Here is a 22,654-nt window from a genome sequence, read left to right on the forward strand (position 1 = left end):
TTAAAATTGCATTTATTTCAGACAATTATAAATATTATCATTATATTATCAAGTAAAAACGAGATTTTCAGCTAATTTTTCATTTTTTCCTCGATAACCATTTAGTGAATTTGAATAACCTTACGCTAAAGTGATTCTCCAGAGTTCAAGTCACTTATTATAAAAGTTTGAAATTTCTGGTAGCTTTTTTTCTGTTAATAAAAATAAATTTAATCTGTTCGGTTAATGAATCTCCATAAAATGACGTGTAAAATTACAATTTTTTAAAATTTCAATAACTTTTTAACGCTTTGGTGAATCGATTTGTTATTTTTACAGGAGTTTTAGAATTGAATGAGGAACGTTCTTCCAAATTTTTATTTGTCTCGTAGCATTTTGACATACCTCCCAAACATCCTTAATTTAGAAAGGTTGTTAAAAGTGTATGTTTGAAGTGCGGCGCTGTACGGGTCCGAAACAGAGTCGTCAGTCCTAAGACTGACTGGAAGAACATCCCACATTCTTAACTGTTTTAACTGTTTGTGAATAGTAATCTAATATAGGTCTACCCCCACTACTCTCAACTCCTGGTTCTACTTTTAATAGTCCTTCATACATGAGATGGTGTCCTACCAACCTATTTCGCCTATTTCTTATTGACTTCCATAGCGCCCTCTGTTCTCCTACTTTTTTTAACACCTCCTTATTTCTAACTTTCTATATCCACAGTATTTTCAACACTCGTCTGACTTGCTAGATACCAAAAAATCAACGAATTCTTCTAATTTTTCGTCTCTATTTCCTGCTACCTGCTTACCTTTAATTCCAATATTTTTGTTTATATCTTTCACCTGTATGCTTATTGCGTCTTCGATTTATTATCAATTATTAATGATATGGTAAAAAAACAAGTGATTCCTTATACGATAAAGATTGTTTACCAAGCATATACTTTTCATACGATTCACACTTGACGAGTTCTTTTGATATCAATTCCAGAACGCTCTGTATACAGTTATCTAAAATCTGAGTCCCAGTTTTCTTTATCTCTATTACAAATGGCTCCTGGCATTCGCCTTTCTTATAACAAAGTTGCAACGTTTTAATGCTGCGAGTTAATTAACGTCTAGGACATAAGAGGAGGAGGTTCACTGTCAAGATTGGATAGTTGAAGAGAATTTTAATGAAGCAAAAGGCTCTTTCTAATTCGTTTAATGATTTATGCGTTATGCGCCAGTGGTGCATCACGGTGCCCTGTATTTTACTTAAATAACTATTTTATTAGTCGACAGCAAACGTTTACTCCGTATGAACGAGCATGGCACATTAAAATTTACAGTTTCATGCTACAGCCACACATGGTGCACAGTAGTAAATATTAGCGAAATTACATCTAAGTGTTACTTATGTAAGCAAGTGTAATGTCGATGTAAATCTTAAAACTGATAAGTACGAGCATTAATATTGGAATTATGTGATTTACTAGAAACCAGGAAGTGAAAACACTTGAAATCACCATCAGCATCAATTAAAGTGAATATCCAATATAATTATTACAATTAGCATATTTAACGTCAAATAAATATCTACACGTATGGGCTTGGGAGAAAATACAAAAAGACTTACACAAGATCAATTTGAATAGGTGTGTATTAGGAATTATACTACCAATATTAGAGACATTATCATGAAAAGAAAGCATTAATATTTACTGATCAAGAACTTATCGTTCTTTATTAATCTGGTTCACAATAGCGGATGCGAAAGAGCGGACCTCGATAGAGAGAATTTAAAAGTAAACACTATGTCTGAATTGCCGCTTCGTAGAAAAGTGCATTCGTGCGTGTGTATATACGAGGTCTGTTCAAAAAGTATCGCAGATTTTGTGTTTTTCAAAAATTATTTATTTATTTATTAATATCTATTTTATCCTCTTCAACGTAATCCCAACCAGATATTATACACTCGTGCCAATGCTTTTTCCAATTCTCGAAGCACTTTAAAAAAATCATTTTTTGTGATCTTATTCAACTCCTCCTTACCATGGCTTCTTTATCTCCTCAATCGTGACGTAGCGTCGTTCTTTCAAGGGCCTTTTCAGTTTCGGGAACAAGAAAAAGTCACAGGGGGGGCCAGATCTGCGAAAGACGGTGGCTGCGGCCAAAAATTCGATGTGTGAGCAGGGGCGTTATCATGGTGCAAAAGCTAATTTTTGTTCTTCCACAAATCCGGGCGTTTCTGGCGGATTGTTTCGCGCAAATTGCGCATAACTTGCAGGCAATATTCCTTATTGACCGTTCTACCCTGTGGCAAGAACTTATCGAAGAAAACTGTAAACAAAAAATTCACACTCGACCTAACTTGACGCGCTTTCTTCGATCTTGGCTCCTGAGGCAGTTTCCATTGGGATGATTGAGCTTTGGTTTCCACGTTAAAACCATAAACCCATGATTCGTCACCAGTTATGACCCTCTGAAGTAAATTTAGGTCGTCGCGGGCGGAGTCCAACAGCTCCTTTGCAATATTAATGCGATGCTGTTTGTGGTCGAAATTGAGCAATTTTACTAGGAATTTGGCGGCGCGGCGGCCCGTCTTATGCCCAAATCATTGGTAAAAATCGAATGCCAGGAGCTAATCGATATATTTAGGTCCTCAGAAACTTTCCTAACATTGATTCGACAATTGGCCATTACCATTTTCTTCACTTCATCAATGTTTTCGTCTGTTGTTGACGTGCTCGGGCGTCCGGCACGCTCTTCGTCGCTCACATCTTCTCGGACCTCTGAGAACATTTTGTACCACCGATAAACGTTACTTCGGTCCAAGGTAGCTTCATCATATGTCACAGTCAACATTGGGAATTCGTTTGTGCACTTAATTTTGTTTTTCACACAAAATTTGATACAGATTCTTAGATCAATTTTTTGGAATAGGCAAAAATCGAAGACGAGCCAAAACACATGCAAGCAAAGCAGCTGTTAGAAATTAACTGAACATACAACATGGCCGAACTTGTCGGTGTAAGTGAGAGACACGAGTACCAACATAACTTTTTGAACAGACCTCCTATCTTTGCACAGCTTCCAACAGTCAATCCATGTGCGCACGACGTTCTTACTGTTATTCATGAGAGCGGTACATGATGTCTAACTCAATAACAAGATCCGCACTTTCGCATACGGTATAATAAACTATTTCCTGGTCGAATTGATTTTTGCAATCCGTTCAAAACCTCGAAACTTTTGCTCTATGCCAAATTAATCGATCGACTGAAAACTGGTGTTCTAGAAACTTTTATGACGGTTCATATAGAAGCTAAACCTAAAACCGAAATCAACTTCTTTCAATAGTATAACACGAAAAAGTCAAGACTAATATATACAAAAGATTCTTTATACCGAACAACGCCTTTTTGATCAATTCAATTCAATGTACACATATTATATTATTAACTTGTAGCATGTTATTCATCGAATATGTTTCAAAATTTTAATTACCTCCGGGTCGTCGTTATGGATTAAAGCGGAAAGTTAAGTCAAAAAGCCATTTTCTCCGCATACCTGCCGACAATTAACCATCATTTATACGCGTTCCATCGCTTCATCTCTGCATCACCGGCTGCTTTAAAAAATTATAAATTAACTACACAATTTGGACAGATTAAAGGACGATGAGAGTGCATTTTCTCTAGCTCACAAAAAATAACTCATATTGTTGGTAATGCTACGACCAAAACTCAAAAGAAATTAATCAACCTTCGGGACGAACCAAAACGACCAACAGCCTAGAGTAAGTGACCGGGTTGGTGATCAACTGCACATCAGTTTAATCTTCAACAAAACTTAAAAATTCATTAAAAAGTACGAAGGTTAGTTTAATCATAATAAAAAAAGTGTTAAAGTCTAATTAAAGTTCTTAATAAATGGTTCGTTACTAACAAGTGCCACCGGTAGGGTACTATACAGAGTGCTCAATAATCAACTTAACATTCTTAAAATTGTCGAGGTTGATATTAAATAAATGGCGTCCTCGATTGTTGTGTTAATAATTGAAATCGTAGACTCGCTTGGCACTTGGTGAAACATTTTTATAAAAGTAAAATAAAGTAATTAAAACACTTGGCAAGTTTCACAATGTTCATTTATTTCTCTGACGATCGTTTCGGTGTTTAAACCATTTTCAAAGAGTATGCAAAAGTGTACTAAATATTATAGTATAAATTTGTCCCTTGAATACTATTGTATCTTATCATTGTCTACATGAATGTTTACGTTTAATAAGGGTGATATATCGAAATTTAGATCGTCAGAGAAATAATTGAACAATGTGACACTTGCCAAGTGTTTTAATTCCTTTATTTTACTTTTATTGTGTTGATGTTAAGTTAAGTTAGTGTAAGTGTTAATGTTAAGGTATACTAAATAAAGTGCTCGATAATTTACTAAAAAGTGTAAGGATATTAAATAAAGTGCTCAATAATTTACCTAAATAAGCACAATGTCAAGTGAAGTTCTTTAAAATTAACTAATGAATGTTACAATAAATATAAAGTTTAGTAAGAAGCGTTATTAATGTTAGGCAACTCAGTAGAGTGCTCATGGATGTTAAAAATAGCATACTGCTAAGGGGAGTTCTCAATCATTTACTTATTAGTAAGAATCATTAATGTTCTCATTCTTTCACATATTGCTAAGAATTATTAATGTCTGGCTATTTAGTAGAGTGTTCACATGAATGTTAAAAATAGCACGCTGCTAAGTGGAGTTTTCAATCATTTACTTATTACTAAGAATTGTTAATGTCTGGTTACTCAGTAGAGTGCTCATGAATGTTAAAATTAGCGCGCTATTAAAAAGAGTTCTCGATCATTTAGTAACTAAGCAATTTACCAAATGAAAATGATGTGAAAATTGGCACGGTAATAAATAAATTTCTAATTACTGATTTAAGTAGTGACTTCGTTGATGTTACTAAATAGAGCACTCTTAAATCTACTAAAGAATTTCATTAACTATTGACCGAGTACTAAATGGTTGTGATTCTCTAGACTCTGGTGATTTCTATTACTAATTTTTGGGTAAGTTTTTACCCTCAGTTGTTAGGATTCCAACAATCTGTTTGACCACAAAATAAAATTATCGCCTTTTACTGAATGTACGCGTAACTGTTCTTTTATTATTCATTAAAATATGAACCATTAATAATATAAAAAATATGTTGAGTCTCCAATTTTGGAATTCCAATTACACACTTGAATTTTTTTTAGCTCTCACTTACTCACTGTTCTGAAAAAAATAAAATCGCAATTGTGCACTACTCATGAAGGCTAAATAATAAAAAAATATTGTGTAGTTGTTTCGTTCTCTTATTACTAGTTGCTAAGACTGTATAGCAACCGAAGAAGCCCATATAAAGTGCATTTTTGTTTCTCCCAACAACATCAGCCAGGACATTCAGACAATTGGATAAAGAGATACGAAGGAAGGCAAGATAGCCAACTAATGGAGTCGAGGAACAACACATTCGTCGTCCCAGAATCACTTTGAGGTATCTTATCTGGAGACTACTTCTGTTAGTTTGGCTTTATCAAGGTCTTGTTATGTAAATGTTGTCTGTCATAAAAATATTTCAGTGCACTTCTGGAAAACGAGGTAGAGACGCGTGCTGGTAAGCTGTTTGGACGTTCAAAATTGACGTAAACATAGAAAAGAGATGTCAGGTATCGGCTGAAGAGGATCCTGGTTGATCCTAGAACGGCCTGAGGTAGAGGGGTTTTAGTCGGTAGGTCCGAGGACTTCTTCCTCGGGAATCCGACACTACCCAGTTGTACGGACGGCTGGGTGTCTTTTGAAGATTTCCCCTCTTCCACGAAAACATAAAATGTCAGGCAGGAATTGCAGCGGACACATAAAGAAAAAAAAAATAACATTACACCAGTTGATGTGTAACAGAAAGAGATGCAGATAGCAGAATTTGAGCATGTTGCCTTCAAGAAAGTTCAACTTTCTCAAAAATTTAGGAAAGCAAGACGCTTGTTTAATGATATAATTCCAACCAGGCAGTTATAAAGCCGACCCTGACTTTTTGCGTACCTAAGCATCTTCTAACCGCTGCACTGCTTACAACAATTTGGTTATCTTTTTTGACTTTTCCTGTAACTACTCATGAACCATTTCCTAATTTAACAAGGGCATATTCAAATGACTACTTACAGCCATAAGAAATAAGATACGTCCATTCCAACAGATAATTTATTACAGACTTTGCCAATTGGGATCATCCCAACTATATATATTAAATTTCCTATTTATAAAAAGTCAGAAACTTCTTACTGTTAATTTGAATTTTTCAGAACTTTTGATGTAATTCCATGCTCATTCAATCTTCTCAGGGACGTAATTCATCCGCTTATTAATTACATGTATTGAATTCTGGTTTCATCTTCTACTCCAGTTGTGTTTTTTATCGTTATATTCCGCATGGTTTTTTTACTTACACATAGTACTTAGGTTACATATTACTTTTCACGTTTCTAACTATCGTTTCGCGTTTTCAAACCCGATATTCTAACGTTAAGTTTCCACAAACAACCGGTTAAAAAAGTCGAATACAGGTTCGCGTTATACAAATATATACAGATAAGTACGGATGGGTATAGCCCAGAGACAGGTACGAACAAACAAATCCATCCATAAAATGGATGAGAAGTGTGAAAAATTTAACAAGACCGATAATTTTTCTCAAAAACAACCAATTAAAGAGGATTAGCTCTAGTAAAGGTTTTCGCAATCAGTAGGTGAATTCATGCTCTTCTGATAGGGATCTAAAGGCGTCGTTGGTTGCAGATGCTTACTAACGTTTCGCTAGCACGAGTCCTTCCACCTCGCATGCTAGATGTGGACTGAAGAAGTTCCCCACTCGTGCTAGCGAAACGTTAGAAAGCAAATCCAACCTACGATAGCCTTTAGAACCGAAGCAGCAACATCAGTTCAGGATCAGCATTTTTCTGGTAATGTCCTTTATTGATCCAGGGACTAGGAAAAGTAAGAGCAAGTAAACTAGCATTCAAAATGGAACGATAGAGTTACAATTTGATGATATTTTTTACGACGTACTACAAATTTGAGCAAATTATTCGCGGAATCCTTTTGGGCATCTATTTCTTCCGATGAGAGAAGTGTTCTGCCTTGTTCATTCACTGCTGAGTCGTTTATCTTTTTTTTTACATCATCGAATAGAAACACTGGGTTGCGGTATCGTCGATCAGTGGACGATGTTCACTTTGCTTTGCTCTCAGCCTCTTCATGTGGTTAGCCTTGGATCGCACGGCCAAAGACCGGACCAGATAGAGGACAGAGAGAGAGATTCGAAGATCAATGAAACGGAACGGTGCAGGTTACTCGATTCGACAATCGACGGAGATGGATGAAGATCAAATGGCCGAACAAGAGCGAGAGCGAAGTATTACGACCAGGAAGGAAAGGAAAAAAGGAAGTAACAGTGGCGGATTCAGATTCAGAACCGAAAGACGACCACGTTACCAACTTGACCGCCAATTCATCACCATGGGTGGGATATTTTGGGTCATCCTGCCTTTTCGGATGTTACTTTTACCGATTATTGAGAAACCGTGCTACTGGAGATGACATCACAGCCCGCGGAAAAAAATGATACAGTTTGAATGTTTTCATCCGGTATTTAGGCCAAAACAAAACTTTGTATCTGCATTATCCGATTCCTTGTAAAATTATAAGATTTTGTCTGTTTTAAGAGTGACAGAAATCCTTGGAATTCTTCAGAGAATTAAATTTCTAAAAGACCAGCTTACTGTATAAATATTTAGCCAGCCAATGGGAAGAGGAGTAGGGGGTTACGAGATGGTAGCTAGAGAATTCCTTACTACAGGAAAAAAATATTTTTATGTTTCATTAACTACTTTCTTATTGTAGTCTTCCACGTTCTCAGTGGATTTTTCGAAGAACATTCATCATAGAGGCGATTCTCCGTCATGGTACTTCTGAGCCAGGTTTTTATACACATTCGTTTCGGACTGTTCCTCTCTTTTTGTTAAAAAAAGAATAAAAGTTTTAATCCGTCAAAAAATTCAAGCAACAAAATTCTGAGGATAGAAGCATCCAAAAAAAACAAGTGAGTGAGAAACCGGCAAAAATAAGATTTAATAATCCGAATTAATTGCCGCTTAACGATTGAAGTCGGTCTACACGGGGTCCCTCGAGCCTAATAAATTCGACGCTTACCGCATTAAACCTGTTTAAAATGTCATTTTAGTCTTCTTTAATCCATAATTTAATGCTCGTCATGAACGTTCTCCAGACCGAGATTTGATATTTACATATTAATTCGAACTTGAACGGACCCTGGTAGCCTCCGTATGGCAGTCTCTCCACTAATTTTTACGATCATTTTAAAATCTTGTGAAAGGTTACATGGCACAGCATGGACAGAATCAAAATTATTATTTACTCAATTTTTTCGGCCATAAAGTAAACGATGTGACGTTGACCCAAGCGAAAACCAAAATTAAGTAAACACTAACAGAGCTCCGAGCTCCAGGGGTACACAAGATATTTGCTTGTCTTTTGCAACTTTAATGTCAGAAATAGAGATGCACCCGGGAAAACCATTACGTTCTGGAAGTCCTTTTGGATTAAATGCTACCCTCACCAAAGTCCCAAACCACATTAAGTAAGAGTCGCTTAAACAATCGACCAATAAAATTTTAATTTTTGGTTAGCGGACTTTCAGGGAGAGTTGTAATCGTTGAAACGAACTTTTAATGTTTATAAACACTAGAAATCTGCAAGGTGACAAAATTATACTCATAAGTTATCGTTAAGCGACGGAAATTGTTAACAATTTCTCTATACTTATGTATTTATGTTCACGAAAGAATGTAAACAAAAACTATATCGAAATAACAAATAATTTAGCGTAGTAATCAATAAAAAATATAAATTTGGACAAACGACCTATCCCAATAAAATACCAATTTTCATTAGGCAATTGTTTTTTATTTATACTTATTCAGTTATCATTGTTATTGTTGGTTTCTTACCCGGTCGGATCCTAAAAAAATATCGGATCCACCGGGTACTAGATCCCATCTCTAATTAGGAACGTATTGTATTACAACTTGCACATTCGTATTTCGCTTTTCCTGCGATAAAAGTTAAAGCCTGTAATCATTCTAGTCCAAGACTGACTATGATCATTCTACACCACAGTATATTACTAATCAAAATCTTCTTACACGGTCTTTGCCGAAATTTTTTGTATGATAATCATGTTTAGACATGGCAGGTGATAAGAAGCATGATTTCTAAATTTTCCGCTATTATTTATGATACCTGAGGGTAAGGGCTTTGAATATCTAATGACTGCTAAGCTAAATCGTACGTATTTCGTTCAATAATAAAAACACCCCATTGTATGCAGTAGATCCAAATATAATTTTATCGAAGAGATGACGGAAAGGTTTCGACATACAAATAGATAGACAGACAGACAGGCAGGGAGTTACATATATGGAGGTATACAGTTGGTTTAAGGAAACTTCAAGGATTCGTATTTGGTTGAAGGGATTCCTGGTTGATTACAGGATACCAAAAGGGTTGTAGTTGATTCCGGAACTTTCAAAAGGTTGTAACAAAGGGACAGGCGGACACATGAATGGTCTTATAGGTAAATGTTCCGCGTTTAATCACTAGACGTAGGAATATAGGGATAGTGCACCATTATAGAGGTGGAGTGAAGCAAAGGGTACGTGGTGATGTGGTGTCTAATACTGTATGCAGTGGCCTAGCTGCTGGTAGTCAAAAAAAACTTTTGGGTGTTTCATTCCCACCAGCCAGTAATGCTGGTGGGCGGGCAGTCCCTCCCGACTACGCCGGAAGGTAGGTCGGAAGGCCCTCTTCAGCCTTCTTTCAGGAATCGTGGGAATGGGTGGGTGGTGGTTCGGGTGAGAAAGATGAGACGGACGAAATGAAGACAGAAGAGAATGAAAGATTATCTGTGGAATATTACTGCCTCAGTATTTGCCTAAGTGATCCAAGGAAACCACAGAAAAACTTGGACCAAGGCAGACGGACCCGGAATCGAACCGGCGTCCTCCCGAATGCTAAGCAATGGTCTAAACCTCTAGGTCATGCCGCTCGCTTGCTGGTAGTCACCAGGTCGCTGAATTATATCATGATTGACGTACCACGCGTGCGCAGTACTGGTAGCACATAGAATCTAGTCATCTGCTACCTTACGGCAATCGCCCTCGCCGTTAATTTATATTCCGTCCCTATACATATGTAATCCTACGTCTTTGGTTTTAACTCGTTCTCTTGTACCTACACAAACGTATGTAGTTTTTTGCTCATTAATTTCACACTTAAGATCGTTTTCTTTGCGCCAGGGGATTTCTGGTTTTTGCACAGCCGGAGTTTGTTTTTGCCGGGCAGAATAAGGGCGTCGTCGGTCATTATTTGGCTCGTAATAATTAGCCGTGAAGACTGTGGGAACATCTCATACGCGGCCGTCTGACCAAATTGATTTAATGATGATGAAATAACATCGCATTAAGGCAATAATAAACAAGAAATTGGTGTAGAATTAGTTCCGACCACGGGCTTATATTATAATTATGACGGCCGAGCGCGACGTCTAGTAAATTATGAAAAAAACGAAACACCGTAGGTACTACAAGACATAGGTACTTACACAGTTTTAGTGGACTGCAAAGGTGAATTATGTTCATGAGAAATCTGAATCTTACCTTTCAACCCCTTTTGGTAACTGTGGTCTGTGGCACTTCTGTATGTTTCTGGAATTAAATATGTATTGTTTAAAAATTAGGAAAATATGTGTTGATTGGTTGTAATCATATAGATAATATAATAGAGTAGATGGGCATCTCCCATATTGCCCCGTAAATGGTAGAGATGGGTGGAAAAAGAAAAAAACTAGTGATACTATGCCTGACATTGTTTATTTATTTCTAGTTTTTTATGTTATTCGTAAGTCGCAAACAGTTGGCAATTGTGACTACTGACATCTGTCAATAAAATCAAATATTTCAAATTTATATGACACTACAGTAACCAATTATAACGTTAAAATTCACCAAATTACCTACGTTTTAAGGTAAGGGAATTATTAAAATTAATTATTCTGTAGAGAAACTTGATTTTAAAAAACTCCGAATATTAAACAGATATTCTTTTTGTGGTCCGATCAGAACTTGGCATCGTTGGCAGTACTGTCTATTGACATTTGCCAACATTTGGCTACATAAAACCCTAGATAATATAACAAATTATTACCTATGGAAAAAATAATAATTGGGTATTTTTTTTAAACTTCCTTAAAGATAATGAATATTCTAAAATTCGTATCACTAGACTCTCTCCTTTTATATTAAAAATACTTTAATAAGAGTACTACACTGAAACATCTTTACTACATTACCGTTACCGTTCTTTTACTACCATTTCGTGACAATTATCTGTCCAAAAAAGAGATTTAAGTGCATGTAAGTTTAGTACCATGTGAAATTTTTTATGATGGGTTTTAAGTTCGTTAATATCGATTTCGGTTAATTGTTGCTTAAAAGTTGTACCTCGAAAATCGATTTTAAACTTAACCTTTCGATTCAACATTACTTTACGTGTCTGACATCCTTTGTGAACGATTCAGACCAGGTGGTCGGATCTACAATTAACGAGCACGAAGCTTATTTTCATGGCCGACTATTTAATTGACGATGGCACAGTGTATTGTTCCATTAAAGGTGAAAAAGAAGGTCTGATATCATTTAGTATTATTAGAAAAGACTACATGCTTATACATATGTCTTTGAAAGAGTCCAGCCATACGCATTATTAACTATACTTGACTTTTTTATAGTTTTAATAAGAACGTTAGCAATTAGATCCTTAAAGGGACGATGAATTGATCGTCCTGCTAAAAGTATTATGAAATTTTGATTTTTTGAATATTTGAAAATATTCTAGATACTATCAGAAAAAATAGAGATTGAGGAAGCTGAACGTCCTACAAATTCTTTTAGTGAAAGGTCAAATTTGATAACATTTTCAATTAAAAATTTCGCTCTATTAGAACCGTCATTTGCTTACAGTAAATAGTCTCTATACATCATCTGTACATTTAACTATAGTTACTATAGTCTGTCTATTTTAAAGTGGCGGTTTAGGCTATAAAACTGCCTCTTATGTAACTTCCCTTGTCTTGTGGCACCATTCAAATGAAGTACGTTTTACATTTCTGTTTATTCTGTACAAGTGTCAATAGCTTTTGGCTTATCGACTCGATATATCATTTGTACATTTAACTATAGTTATTATAGCCTATCTATTTTAATGTGGTGGTTTAGGCTAGAAAACTGCCTCTCAAGAAACTTCCTTGTCTACACCTATTATGGCACCATTCAAATGAAGTACGTTTTACATTTCTGTTTATTCTGTACAAGTATCACCTACTTTTGGTTTATGGGCTCGGTACACCATCTGTACCTTCAACTACAGTTACTATAGTCTGTCTATTATAAAGTGACGGTTCAGACTATAAAACTGCCAACAAGTGACAGCCCTTGTCTACGCCTATTGCATCATACAACAAAGCACGTTTACTATTTTGTTTAGTACTAATTTTAAAGTAGTTTCAATACTCCTACAGTAGTGTTTTGAATACTGAAAATACAGACACGATAAGAACCATTGTTCTTTAACATTGTCACCAAATAAGGTTTGAATCGTCTTCTCTGTATATGTCATCAAAGTTTTATTATTTCAGTTGTTACTTTGACATAGACAGATTTTAGTTTTAGTCGTTCAGAAGTAACAAGATCTGTTGAAATGAAGATAAAAAGAATGTTTTTTCCTTTTATTTATATTTGCGATGCTGCGACATATAAAAATTTACATTGATAATCCTTCACTTGCCAAAAAAAAAATAGCCTTAGTTTACGTCAGTAAATTTTGCACACACGCACTTTATAATTAATTTATTAATGTTCATATTCACGGACGTTTACGTTTAATTATGGTAAGATACAATTAAAACAATCTGGTTGTTAATATTTTTATTTGTTTATTTACTAACATTAACGGAAAATTTTTAATAAGCGGGAACCTAAAAGTTTTATTACAGTTTCGGAGATGCTGACTGTTTTATGTGAGATAAATCACATTTAGCTAGATAATTAATCGCTTTATTTTATCGGTTCGAGTGTATTAAAACATAAACTTTATATTTTTATACGTCGTCAATTTATGCAAAAATTAATTAGGAACTACAAAAATAACTACTTACGTACAATTTAATCCAATTAAATTTGTTTGAAAATTAACATCTTTAATAATTTTAGATACTTCTTCGAATTATTTATTAGAGTGATGAAGAAAAAATTGTTATTGTATAATGTTAGGTGGTAATAAAATTTAATTGTTAATTAATTCTAGCGCGATAATAGTTATAATACAAGTATACGGGGTGTAACAGAAATAGGCGTCCAGCTTTGGAGGATGTAAAACTAGATACAATAAATAATCACACGGTGGTTAAGGGTAGAACAAATTAAAAAAATTACAATAATTCATAATCCGAAGCCGGTCCTGTATGTAACTAACATGGGTGTCTACCGAATAGCGTAGTGCGATAGACGCTGTTGCTACATGGATGGAGAATGTAGGTTACGTAAACATTAGTTGTTAATTGAGCATCATCTGTATAAATTGTAATTATATTAAGGCAAATTTCCACACCACCTTTGAGGTGTTGCCAAGGCGTGCTACCTTTTTGCGGGTGATTGTAAGTAAACTTACTAAAATAAAATAAAAGAATTCGCAACACACATTTACCGAAAGCAGTTCTTGAAATATGACATGTGAATTTGTATCACCAATTGTGATTATTGTGAAAATTCAAAATTCCGAGCCACATGGTACAAATTTGTCTATAAAGATCATCTTATGGACTATGAAGCTCTTTTCATTCGAAATCACCGACAGAAATCCATCATGACTAAAAATCAGCTTCAATCAATGCTTGCACTCGCTGCAAATGAATACGATGCAGCAACTGTTCTTTTAAAATTTGCCGCAGTGTCACATGAAAGGAGTCCCTATGACGACGATATGGTTGAAACTCGTAAATAAGTATCATATCGTATTATTGTAACAGCAACTGTTCTACAGTGACATAGATACTGACCTATACTAATGACTAATGTTCTATTGGTGAATTAGTGTATTGAACTGCTTATCGATTGCCTCATATAAAGTTTAAAAGTTAAAAGAATAAACGGCTACTACAGGAATTACCTATGTATATTTATGCTTTGTTTGCTAAATAGTTTATTATAACGATACCCCACAAGCATAAGAAGAATTACAATATTTTTTTGCTTCAAAATACTTAAAATACGGTTTTCGTCTTTCAGTCAAGGATTTGTATACATGCGCTATGATTTTCATTTCGATTAGAGTTATGGTGTTAGCACAATGTCCTCTTCGGATATGGAACCCCAAAAACTTTAATTTGTTTGTAAATAGTGGAATTTTTACTAAGACAAGGACTTAGTAACTATCTAGACTCTAGACAAATTCACTTTCAAGTGCTTTTTATACACTCTGTATAAACTGGATGGTTTCTGGAACCGTTTCGTACAAAACCTGATGACCTCAACTAATATTGGACAAGATGTCAACAGTCATTTTCATTTCCACCACAAAAAGATAAATTATCCTATTTCCTTTATCCTTTTCAAAGGTTCTCGTCTCGTTACTTACAATTAGTATTAATGTAAGTAAATGATACAGAAGAAAACAATTAAAGCGATAATTACTACGGTCTAATGGGCATAAAATGTAAACGCATTCGCTTCAACGTCTCCATAATTACGTAGTATATCTGGTGGCTACATGCAGGAAAATTAGGGAGTTGTGCAGTAGCAGGAAACAGCTAACCGGAAGTCGTTGATGCCTGATAGGTCACAGTCCGCCTGCCTCTGTTTCAAAAAACATGAGACAATTAAACGGAACGTGTATGACAGTAGTTTTGTTGATCCTTGTTAATTAACTCACTGTTAACACCTGCACACCAATTATTACTGTACTAACGAATTCATGCGAATTTCTATTGGACATGGCTGGGTTGGTATCGGTATCATATCACACTATAAGGTAACCTCGTTAATTTGGAGCAGTTAAAAGGTGGAAGACATTTAAAAGTAGGTATTCGTTTCATGCTTCAGTGAGAACGTTCGAAATAATTCAGAATTCGACGATGCAGAAAACAGAAAAGAACATTCAACCCTCACCATTATTTGCTCATATAAAAAAATGCTGTTTTGATTTAATATATGAACTAAGAACACTCATCTTTGAGAATATTTGTTCAATATTTCAGGCACTCATCGATTTAAACTGGGATTCTTTTTCCGCCAATTAAGTTTTCGTATGTGACACACGATCTTGAGCAAAGCGGAGTGTTAGTCTTGCATTTTACTCATTTAATCTGATACGTTTTTCGTTAATGACTTTTCTAAGCATAAATCTTCTTATTTCATCATCATAAGGTCGCCTGTCCTAAGACTGGTTGGACACGCACCTCCACTCTTTCCTATCTAGAACATCCACATCCTTAATTTTTTGCTAACAGTAGGGGAGACCGGGGATGGTTGACTAGTTTTTTACTGAATAGTTCATATTTTTTGTGTTTTAATGAATATAGACAAGAAAAGCATGTTAATTGATAGAAAATCTATTAACCTAACAAAAATATGTAATATTTAGTTCTTAGTTTAGTATAATAGTGATGATTTAATGCATTTTACAAAATATTAAATCTTAGTCAATCTACCCCTGGCCCGAGGTAGGTAGACCATATGCCCGGGGTAAGTTGACTCATGTACCAGTAAGAGTCAAATCATGAGAAGGAGCAAATAATTAAACATTTTTTTAATATAATTGAACCTTTTGTTAAAAAATAAACTGGCTAAAGTTTCCTCTTCTAGATTAGTAAAAATTTGTCAATTTTTTATATATTCCACTGTGTCCAGGGTTAATTCTGCTCTCGTCAATTTCGGATTCTGTTCTAATTTTTCTTTTAATTTGGCCACGTAACGATTTAAAAGTCCAATAAAAAGTTAATTTATGTGTTGTTTTCAACTACATATTTCATTGGGGTTGGTTGAATAATTATTCAACCAGCCCCGAAAAAAATTGGTCTACCAACCCCAGACGCCATTTTTAATTTTGATCGCATGGCTATCCTAAACACTGCCGTTGACTTGAAAAATAAGATATGAAATATGATAAATGTGCCCTCATTAAATGCTAGGACTAATAGAAAAATGATTTACATAAAACGAGTAGGCATCAGATCAAAAAATACAATGTATCAAAATATTACTTATGTAATTGAAATATGAAAAACATGTCAGTTTTCGAAAACAACGCAAGGCCGCGATGTGACGCTTCAGACAACTGAGCGGGACGCGAAATGTAATGCTCGGTTATGATAAAATGACATTGTTCATACACCTTCGATGAGTTTTCGGTAGTTAGTCTACCTACCCCTATAGTCAACTATCCCCGGTCTCCCCTAATCTGCTTCTACCATACCTCTGACTAGACCTTCACGCCTCAGAAGGTGTCCTACCAACCTATCTCGCCTATTTTTTATTGATTTCCATAGAATCCTCTGTTCTCCTATTCTTTCTAATAATTCTTCATTTCTAACCTTCTCTATCCACGGTATCCTCATCTTTCACCTATAACACCACATTTCGAACGCTTCTAAGATTTTCTTTTCAATTGCGCTCACCATTCATGTTTCGCACCCATACAGCGCCCCGCTCCAAACATACACCTTTCACAATCTTTTTTCTTCTCCTTCCTTCCTGACTTTTGTCACTTCCTAGATACCTATAATAGCTACTTCTTCTAATCTTTCGTCCCCTATCTTTACATTCGCTCTTTCCCTATACCATGCCAGTATTTATAAAGATAGACTTGGTATTGGTCTTGCGTTTTCGGTCGACGTCAATTGAGAAATCATTTTTATGGGGGAAATATTTTTATGACTTTTTTTGATACTCAAAGTAATGGTAAAGCTCCCCCATTTTTCATAGTACTGAAGTATGCAGTCCGTAAGTTTAGTGCATATTGGAAGTCGCCAATTAAAATAGGTAAAATATCTTTCCTTCCTTATTCTAAATATGTCCTGGCGGAATGTTATAAAGAGCACAGTTAATAATGCACTTTCATTTTTCCAGCAAAATAAACAGCCTCCTACGTTAAGCACGCAACGTAATTATACCCCTTGCGATTAGTGGACTGCGATTTCTTAAGGCATCGAGAACGTAATGTAAACGATTGGTCCGTTAGATGAACAGTTACCATTCATCAATTGAAAAAATCCTCTAACTGCTCATTACCACAATTGCTTGCAAATACATAGAGCCTTACGCACTGTGTTTACATAGTTTATTATTATATAATAATGCAACTAAATTGAAATTATTCAAATATGAACATAGTATAAACACCCGTTCCCATATTTTCTTTTAGAAAATTAAATCACAAAAAATTATTAATGTGCACACTGTACACACCATTTGTTTTTCTTTTTTTTTATAATCACTAAATAGTATAAAACAAAGTCGCTTTCCCGCTATCTGTCCTTATGTATGCTTAAATCTTTAAAACTAGGCAACGGACTCTGATGCGGTTTTTTTTAAAGATAGAGTGATTCAAGAGGAAGGTTTATATGTATAATACATGCATAATATAGAAAGGAAACACTGATAATTTTAGAGGTTTCTAATGTGATGTAAATAAACACATTTTTTGCGCTTACATTGCAAACGCTGGCTGAACCCTATGAGATAGATCAAAATAATATACTACAATATTGTACATCTTAAAAGGGTGTACAAAAAAGTCTGCGATGGTACATGTCTATCTCTGAGGGATAACCCACAATAACCATTTTTATCCTTTACTTTTTATGAGAAATAATGACTTATTTACAAAGCGATTGTAGGCAATACAGCATTAATTCTTATCCACTTAAGTACCTTAAATACATTGTGCATTTAATATAGATCAATATGGCCCTTTGCAACATGTAATTTAAATGAATATTTTCGAAGATATTACAGATTTAAAATGCAGGGACATAGCGGTTGCGGCGGTACCGGCTGGGAGGCCGGTTTGTATTGTCTAATGACAAGAAAACTGTGAATGTTGTATATAAAGACATTCTGTAGTATATTTAGTATGTTCAGGGGGTATCTTTTGAAGATTTCCCTTTTTCTATAATAATCTAAATGAGACAAAAATATATTTAGTATGAGCGTTGCACCCGTGCGAAGCTAGGGCGGGTCGCTAGTTAGTTAATAAAATATCTCAGAACGAGGTATACGTGTGAGATTTTGTCTCTAAAAATCAAGATGCCGCAAAAATACGAATCTAAATTTACCTTTAGATTATGTCCTTCCAGGTAATTTTATATAGCTACATACGGTGTTTTCGTTGTTATGATAACATATCTCAGATAAAAAACAATTATTAAAAGATATTCTTATCACACCAAAACAACCGAATAAAAACAAGTAATAAAAATTACGCTATTTTTGTCTACTGCTCAAAAAACTTAACAGTTTAGAATGACACGGACTTAGTTATTTTTCAAATGATTTAACCACGTGTCTAGCCGTACAATTACGACTGGAGCTCTACACAGATTGCAAAAAGTGACGGTTCGACTTTTTAAGATGTAGAAATGTAGAAATCAACTAATAGGCGGAGTTGTGTTATTATTCTAAATTACGTCTAACATATTTTCCTTAGTTCTTTGATTGTATCAAGTATATAACGTAAGCATTTTTGTAGGTAATAGAAATATCCTTATTCTATAAAACATGCATGGTAATTACAAAAAAGTAAAAACTTATTTGATCGGCATCATACCATTTCCATACTCGAATTACTATATAATATGATAAATAGGTAAGCAGATAATAACAGCAAATTATGAAAGCAAAATTTACATAATAAGGGCTTAACAATAAAATGAAACCGTAGAAATGTCCTTGATAGAGGAATATAATTTGCCATAATTCATAATAATTATGAGTTTGATTTTGATAAAGTGTTATAACAAAGAAATTAAAAACTAAAATGTCATACAAATACAGGGTGGCCCAAAAAGTACGCAAAATGCTCACTGCAGTTGAACTGTAAGTTTAATCGGAAAATTTTCTAAGCGAAATTGCTCTCTATTTGAATACAAAATTGTGTCTAAATTTTATCTTTTTTGGTTTCTGTTGAAGTGATTCAGAAGGTATCTCTAACTCTTCTTTGCTAGATGCTAATACTGCTATATCATCTGCAAAATTAAGCATACTAATCTTTTGCCCCTGTATATCTATCCCTACAGTTGTACTGCCTCTACTGATGTTGATCGCGTCTTCGATGTATAGATTAAAAAGTATCGGTGACAGTGTGCATCCCTGTCTGACTCTCTTCTTAATTTTTACTTCTCTACGTTGCAGCTCCAGCTCTGAAACTTCCTGTTGCTCTTTAAACAAACTATATATCACTCTTAGAAAAAAATACTGTTCCCGAGGCATAGGAAAAGTTGGTTTTATGTGGTCGACAGTTGATCTTTGAGACAGCAACGCGAGTGAAGCCGCGGATAAAAGCTGGAAATGTATAAACGCCTATAGAAGACATTCCCTTTCGTGTCTCTGGTTCTTTTTAAATTATTGTATCCAACATTAAATTGTTGTACTATGTACTGTGTAGCATATCCAAGTAAGCTTTAAGATTGTTAACAAAGAAGTAAAGGATTCCGTGTCGGTGATTTCGTCGAGTCAGGTTTTGCATTATAATTAGGCCGAAGTGGTTCGTTCGACTTCTTGGAACGCATTGTTAAAACAGGATTCCATCTGCAATACGCACACGGCATGCCGTATACGAAAAGGGCTCGAAACGTGGTTCAGGATAATTTACGTTTCCAGCGCAAATGGAATTAGTACATTGAGCATACCAATTTTGAACAACTGTGGGAAAAATCCCAAGTATTCCAGGAAGCAGTGCAATTATTTAACGATAATCTGTTCGTTCGTCATTTCTGATGCAAATGACTATATAGTAAATCAACATGTATGATTCTCACATACATTTACTATTTTTGTTAAATTGTCAGAAGCTACACATTACGATCATGTTGCAAATCAGGAACCTTTTCGTCCATACGATGCCATACCACCCTTTGGAAACATATATCTTTATGGTTTTGTAATCGACTTCATTTTATAATCAACAATAGAGCCCGTAGAGTCTGAACCATGAGATGTTTTCTTCTCGTCTAAAGTCCAAAATGCCCATTGAGAAATAATATGTTTCAAAATGATTTAGGAATATTTATATTTAGTCCGGCTTTAATCAAAATCACTAAATTTTATTTTCTTCCTTTCAGATACATCCACAGTAAAGAGAAACCATTCAAATGCGGAGAGTGTGGCAAAGGTTTCTGTCAGTCTCGTACTTTGGCTGTCCACAAGATTCTCCATATGGAAGAATCACCTCACAAGTGTCCAGTTTGCAGCAGATCGTTTAACCAGCGATCGAATCTCAAGACTCATCTGCTCACGCACACCGATCACAAACCTTACGAATGCAATTCATGCGGAAAAGTATTCCGAAGGAATTGCGATTTGCGTCGCCACGCCCTTACTCATGCCGTTGGGGATGTGCCGTCCGACGGTTTAGGGGACGGTTACGTCCCGGTCGGGAGCGAGTCGGACAGGATGTCACCAAGACCACGCAGTCTATCATTAGAAAGTAGGGATGAAATAAGGGTCAGTTCGCCAGTTCCAGAACGTACCCAATGTCACGAACCTTGTAGTTCTAACAATCCGTATACTATGAGACCTAACCCAGAGAATGGCAGAGATCGCTCCGATAATCCAGACTATTCTCATGATGATCCCGAGTCGGACGACAACGATCCCGAAATTGATCCAGGGCAAGAAGAAAATCCTGACATCAGTCACGACGAAGAATTAGAAGTAGAGATACAAGAACCCAAGCAGCACATCGAAGTTCATCATCCCCAACTCCAAATCAGGAGGGACCTTCATCCTCCTCAAATAAAACCATCAACAATAACAAGTGGTTCCTTGGAACCCTACTACCTCGGCCCTTACAGGAAACGAACCCTTGATTCTGACAGGCCGGACAGGCCATCGACATCAACCTTCTCAAGCGGTCGTCATTCTCCGTCTCTTGGTCTGAGAATGCCACAAATTCATTTGCAACCGCCTGGACATCTCCATCCTTCTCATAGTATGGGTTTGATGCCCCAAAACGTTCCTATCCCTGCTTCTCATAATATACTCAAACCGCCGGACGTGCAGAGCGGTAACAGTTTAGGGAATTCGAGTCAGATGACATTTATACCTAATGCACATATGGCTAGTACTCATATTAGTGTCGGACCCGAGTGTTCTAAACAATTTCTGAGTTCGTCAGGATTTTTAAGTGCTAATCCGGGAGTTTCAAAGATGAGTGCTGTAGTTCCTAGTGGAAGTAGTTGTAATACTGGCAATAACATGCCCAGCGATCTATCAATGAAGAAAGACGATCTACCACTACCAAGACCTCCGCAAAATCCTCCAACAAAGAAGACTGGATTCACCATTGAAGACATCATGAGGAGGTAGTGTTTCGAATAAATATGACAATATACACAATCGTTTCGTCTGTTAGACAAATGTTCGTTATGTAAATTTTTGGAAGAATTGCAACTGAACATAGCATGTAAATATGTAATATGAATAATAATTCAGCTCATCGATTATTTCGTAACTTTTACCTTAAAGCAATAGCCTACAGTCAGCTACAAAAAAATAAATCATTTCACTTTCTAATTGTAAAAGTTAAGTAGCCAGTAAATTTTGTATCATTGTATATTATAGTCGTCTTAAGACAGCATGCTTTTTAAATTTGTAATTTATTTCTAAGTTGTACATTGACTTCAATATATGAAATGGGACAAATTCTCGCAAATATTTTTTGATATGTATAGGAATACAAAATGAATGTACAAAACTAGATTATATTTTTGTAACATCATAAATTTTGTATGCTTTACCTGTAAGTATTAGTGTTTTTTGTTCAATTTGCAATTTGTTTTAAATTATTATTTATAATACACATAATGCTCGATCTCATTGAGATGTTAATGGTGTGAATGCAGATGGCATTATCTTTTATTATTGTTTAGTTTTAGGTTGCATAAAAGTGAATGTGTCTCGGTATACCTATGTTACTTTAAGTTTTATGTTTCTATTGTAAATTTCTAAAATTGTGATGTAAATTTCTTTGGAAAATAAAGTAATAAATGATAAACAAATAACAGTGGCGTGTTCTGTCTGTGAGTCTTCATTTTCAAACAGTAGGAGCGTACAAAATTGATATTGATATGTTAGGACATAAAATACATAGTAAACGAGCTCACTCTCTATAAGAAAAGTATATCTTAATAAGCTCGCTATAACGTTAGTATTAGTAAACCCTCTATAACGAAGACCTTTATTTATTACTTAAGCTTAAAAGCTTCTTTGGCTTATGAC

General features: G+C 35.3%; 1 protein-coding gene across 3 annotated transcripts in view; it reads left to right on the forward strand.

The window, feature by feature from the left end:
• The window catches only part of LOC108737253 (protein bowel), a 66,403-nt gene extending 43,998 nt beyond the window's left edge, over positions 1–22,405 (forward strand). For all 3 annotated transcript variants that reach the window (XM_025980133.1, XM_025980136.1, XM_025980135.1), the window contains exon 3: positions 20,497–22,405. In XM_025980133.1, the coding sequence (XP_025835918.1) occupies positions 20,497–21,742 (1,246 nt within the window). In that variant the 3' untranslated portion in view covers positions 21,743–22,405. The remainder of the gene's footprint in view (positions 1–20,496) is intronic.
• The last annotated feature ends 249 nt before the right edge of the window (positions 22,406–22,654 follow it).

Source organism: Agrilus planipennis, unplaced genomic scaffold (genome assembly GCF_000699045.2).
Source record: "Agrilus planipennis isolate EAB-ADULT unplaced genomic scaffold, Apla_2.0 scaffold176, whole genome shotgun sequence".
Classification (NCBI taxonomy): domain Eukaryota; kingdom Metazoa; phylum Arthropoda; class Insecta; order Coleoptera; family Buprestidae; genus Agrilus; species Agrilus planipennis.